This window comes from Eriocheir sinensis, chromosome 4 (genome assembly GCF_024679095.1).
Source record: "Eriocheir sinensis breed Jianghai 21 chromosome 4, ASM2467909v1, whole genome shotgun sequence".
NCBI classification, from domain to species: domain Eukaryota; kingdom Metazoa; phylum Arthropoda; class Malacostraca; order Decapoda; family Varunidae; genus Eriocheir; species Eriocheir sinensis.
Genome location: NC_066512.1, coordinates 28,900,762 through 28,905,761, shown reverse-complemented (window position 1 = coordinate 28,905,761; position 5,000 = coordinate 28,900,762). Strand labels below are relative to the sequence as shown.

At 50.3% G+C, this 5,000-nt stretch overlaps 1 protein-coding gene across 1 annotated transcript in view; it reads left to right on the top strand.

Moving 5' to 3' along the window:
* Window positions 1–4,390, top strand: part of LOC126982109 (uncharacterized) — a 9,313-nt gene extending 4,923 nt beyond the window's left edge. The window contains exons 2-4 of the mRNA XM_050833841.1: window positions 1,844–1,950; window positions 2,398–2,613; window positions 3,298–4,390. Of these exons, the coding sequence (XP_050689798.1) occupies window positions 1,845–1,950; window positions 2,398–2,613; window positions 3,298–3,698 (723 nt within the window). The 5' untranslated portion in view covers window position 1,844 and the 3' untranslated portion in view covers window positions 3,699–4,390. The remainder of the gene's footprint in view (window positions 1–1,843; window positions 1,951–2,397; window positions 2,614–3,297) is intronic.
* Window positions 4,391–5,000: the final 610 nt, after the last annotated feature.

Sequence of the window (5,000 nt, the reverse complement as noted above, 5' to 3'; positions counted from 1 at the left end):
TCCTTTTCCTTTTCTCTCCATCTCTTTCCCTTTCTCTCCCTTTTCTCCCTCTCTCGCTTCTTCTCTCTCCACCTCCTCCTCCCCTCCCCTTCCTTTTCCTTCCCCTTCCTCCCTTTCCTCCCCCCTGACCTTCCTTTTCCTTTCTTTCTCCCCTACAACCCCATCTCTCTTTCCCTTTCTTTCTCCCCTACAACCCCATCTCCCTTTCCCTTTTTTTCTCCCCTACAACCCCATCTCTCTTTCCCTTTCTTTCTCCCCTACAACCCCATCTCCCTTTCCCTTTCTTCCACTCTTCCTCCATCCCTCAATCCCCATCTTTCTTCCTTTCTTGCATTTATTTTCCCTTCGTTTCTCTCAACTTTCTCTCTCTTCCTTCTCTATTTTAATTTCTCGCCCATTTTCTTCCTTTTTTTCCTTTCCTTCCCTTTCATCCTCACTTCAGGTTCAATGATTCCTCTCTGTACCTTTTCCTCTCTTCTTCCTCTATTTCTTGCACTCTCTGAATCTCTCTCTCTCTCTCTCTCTCTCTCTCTCTCTCTCTCTCTCTCTCTCTCTCTCTCTCTCTCTCTCTCTCTCTCTCTCTCTCTCTCTCTCTCTCTCTCTCTCTCTCTCTTACCCATCCTTTTCTCCCCTTCTTCCCTTCCATTTGTCTCTCTCCATCTCCTTTCTTCCTCGTGATGAGCCAATAGGTCTTCATTTGCCTGCATTTCCATGTTCCCATGCTTCCCTCCCTCTTCCTCCCTTTCTCCCTTCCTTTCCTCCCCACTTTCCTTCCTCCCTACCTACAAATCCTAACCCTAACATTATAGTCTGGTTAACTCTCTCTCTCTCTCTCTCTCTCTCTCTCTCTCTCTCTCTCTCTCTCTCTCTCTCTCTCTCTCTCTCTCTCTCTCTCTCTCTCTCTCTCTCTCTCTCTCTCTCTCTCTCTCTCTCTCTCTCTCTCTCTCTCTCTCTCTCTCTCTCTCTCTCTCTCTCTCTCTCTCTCTCTCTCTCTCTCTCTCTCTCTCTCTCTCTCTCTCTCTCTCTCTCTCTCTCTCTCTCTCTTATGTCTCATCTCTATGGCTCTCACGTCTCCCTCCCCTCCCTTCTCCCCTTCCCTTTCTTTTCCTTCCATTCCCTCCCTTGCCGTTCTCTTCATTCCCTTTTCTCTCCATTACCTCTCTTTCCTTTTCCTTCTTTTCCCTCTCCTCTTCTTCCCTTCCCTTTCCCCTCTTTTTTTTCTATATTCTTCCCCAACTTCCCCTTCCCTTCCCTTCCTTCCTCTTCCCTGCTCTCTTCCCCTAACTACCCCTCCCCTCCCTTCCTTCCCTTCCCTTCCCTTCCTTCCTCTTTTCCTAACGTCCCCTCCCCTCCCTTCCCTCCCTTCCCTTCCCTTCCCTTCCTTCCTCTTCCCTGCTCTCTTCCCCTAACATCCCCTCCCCTCCCTTCCTTCCCTTCTCTTCCCTTCCTTCCTCTTCCCTGCTCTTCCCTAACATTCCCTCCCCTCCCTTCCTTCCCTTCCCTTCCCTTCCCTTGCTTTCTCTCTTCAAATTCCGAGCGAGTGAATGATAATGATAAGAAAACATTCATTCGATCATCATATTTCCTGCGGCTCAAGTCCATTATTTATTTACTTCTTTTATATTTTTTTCTTACTCTTTTTTTATATTTATTGCGAACTAGATATTGAGCAACCTGTGTGTGTGTGTGTGAGAGAGAGAGAGAGAGAGAGAGAGTTCAATTTCTGTTTTTATAATTTCTTTGTCCTTTACATTTACGTTTATCGCTTCCTGGCACCTACTCTTACTTCCCTCTTTAATTCCCAACACTCCTGTGTCTCACGCTCCCTCTTCCTCTTCCCCAGGATGCGCGTGCACGTCCTTCTCGGGCTGGTGCTGGTGTGCGCCGCGGCGACGGTGCACGGCCAGGGGCGCCTGCTGGCGCTGCCGGAGATTGATCTCTGCGACAACCGTGAGTGAACATTCAAGAAATAGTATGAAAATCTAGCACAAAACATTATCCAGCATTATAAAAAGTTTTTAGACCGCATTACGTCATCGAACACGTGCCTTTGTGAAAAACTATGAATATTTGAACATGAAACAGTATACCTATCAATATTACAAGTCTTAGCTTTCATCATGTCCTCAAACAATTGCTCATAAGAAAGAGCATAAAAATTAGATCACAGAACAATATATCTCGCACTATTACAACTTTATAGGCCGCATTACGTCATCAAACAGTTACTTTTAGGAAATAGGATGAGAATATCAACACCATTATACACTATATCTCGCATTATTAGTTTTTTTGAGGCCGTATAATGTCCTATCCTATACCGTATAATGTCCTATCCTATACCGCAACAGCGTCCTACAGCGTCCTAGTACTCATAACCTCCCCCCTCCTCTCCAGGCCCCAAGCAATGGCAGCACGGCGGGCACAATTACTTCTTCTCGTGGGACCAGGAGGGCTCGGACTTCCAGGAGGTGAACCCCAAGACTGGCCGCTCGGAGGGCCGCAAGGTGGACTGGCTGGAGGCGCGCAACCAGTGCCGCCGCCGCTGCATGGACGCCGTCGGGATTGAGTCGCAGGCAGAGAACGACATGATCTTCGACTTTATCAAAAGACGTGAGTGTGTGTGTGTGTGTGTGTGTGTATCCCTCTCTTTTTTTTTTCCTCTCTCCTCCCTTGCCTCTCCTTCCTTTCCTCTCCTTCCCTTCCTCTCCTTCCCTTGCCTCTCCTTCCCTTCCTCTCCTTCCCTTCCTCTCCTTCCAAACCTCCTCTCCTCTTTTCCCTTTCCCTCCCTTCCTCCCTCTCTTCTACAGTCCTTCCATTCTCCCTTCCTCTCAATACCCATACCTTCCTTCCTCTTCCAAACCTCCTTCTTTTCCCTTTCCCTCCCTTCCTCCCTCTCTTCTACAGTCCTTCCATTCTCCCTTCCTCTCAACATCCATACCTTCCTTCCTCTTCCATTCCTCCTTAGTTTCTCTTCCCCTCTTTCCTTCTTTCTTTATTCTTTTCCTCATTCTCTCCTTCTTCACAACCTTTCGTTATTACTATTCCTCCTCCTTTCTCTCTTCTTTGATTATGGAGCAACGGTTCTTGTTTTCTGTCTATCTGTCTGTCTGTCTGTCTGTGTGTTTGTCTGCCTGAATGTGTGTCTGTCTGAATGGCTTAATGTGTCTGTGTTCCTGTGTGTGTCTGTCTGCTTCACAACGCCCCAGTCTTTGCATACATGGCCACAAAACTTCCTTCTGCATCCCGTCCGTCCTTCACACACGCCTCACCAAACCCTTTCACCCATTCCCGCAGGCAACATCACCTACATCTGGACGTCCGGCCGCCTATGTGACTTCACGGGCTGCGAGGAGCGCGCGGATCTCAAGCCCCTCAACATCAAGGGCTGGTTCTGGTCCAACACCAACACCAAGATGGCCGACACCAACCGCACCCCCCCCGGCTGGAGGTACCAACCCTGGAGCGACAAGGGCCACACCGGGGGACCTCAGCCCGACAACGCGGAGTTCGACATCAACCAGACCTCGGAGTCCTGCTTGGGCGTCCTCAACAACATCTACAACGACGGCATCAAGTGGCATGACATCGCCTGCTACCACAAGAAGCCCTTCGTGTGCGAGGACAGCGAGCAGCTCCTGCAGTACGTGGAGGGGCTCAAGAGGCAGGGGCAATCTGGTCGAGGTCGTCGTCAATAACCATGCACGCCTCTTTCCTCACCCACTGTCTCCTTTAGCCTCATCTCTTCTCTCTTGGCCCTCAAGCAACCCTTCCTCCTCACCTACTTAGCCTCCTTCAGCCTTACCTTTTCTCTTCTGGCCCTGAAACAACCCTCCCGTCACACACAGGCAGACTACGGCGAGGTAACAGGCGGCACCTTGCTAAGCCGCCTGTCCCCTCGCCAAGGCTCCTGACGGCCCTTCTCTCCCCTCCTCTCGGTCCTGTGAGACAATCTTTAATCCCTCTTCAGAGACCCAAAAGGAAGGACCCAGCGTACGCCCTCCCAGCCCATCCTTCACCTCTGTTCCAGGTCCTGTAACACTTTTAATCGCTCTGTTCCAACACTCGCCACATACCTGCCACCACAACACAAGCGAACGTGTGAGGCGAGGCTGCCCCCCTTCACCCCCTTCCTAGGTCTTCCAACATCCGTCCCGCTGCAACACTAACCGCACACCGCCACCACAACATAGCCGAGTGGCGTGAGGCTCACCAGACGCCTCACCGCGGGTCTTCTGCTAATTTATTGTTATCGCAACGCCTCGGCGCCGCGCGTGGCCGCTGTCCGCCCCATCTGTGTTGGCGGCGTCGGCGGCGACGGCGGCGGCGACGCGCTATTTATTGTGACATCGCCATCCTGTGCTGTCCAAGACAATAAAACACAACTGTTGCTGAGTATGTCATTGTCCCGAGGGCGTGAGTATGCCCTGACGGCGTGTTTAGCCTCCAGCTGCGGCCATGACGGAGAGACTTTGGTTCATATTCTTAACGTATACTGTACTTCTACTACGACTGATTCCCAAGGCCATAGAGAAGATTAACCGGGTTTTCATGGGTGACACTCCCGCTCAAGGGGCAGAGGCCGTGTAAACACAAAACAGTCCATGAAAATCCCAAGAGTTTCTACGGGAGACTTTTCAAACAAGCGAGCTGAGGCGCCGATACGTTTAAGAATACGGGCTCTAGTACGTTCGTCTTCTCAGACGCTTTCGGCTCTTACAATCTCATTCCCAAAGGCTATAGCAATGGGGATTCGTCGGAGTCTCATGAGTGTTTCTTCACGTTCTTGATGCTTGTCAGACTATCAACAGGTTCATAAAACTACCCGCTTTCGACTCACATCTCTTTCCCAAGGCCACAAAGGGATACGCCAGGCTCTCAAGAGTGCTTCTTCACGCTCATGATGCAGAAGCCTTGTCAAACTATCATCTGGGTCATAAAACAACCCATGGAAACACCCACAACAACCTCTGCCAATGCATTACCTGTACTGTGGACGT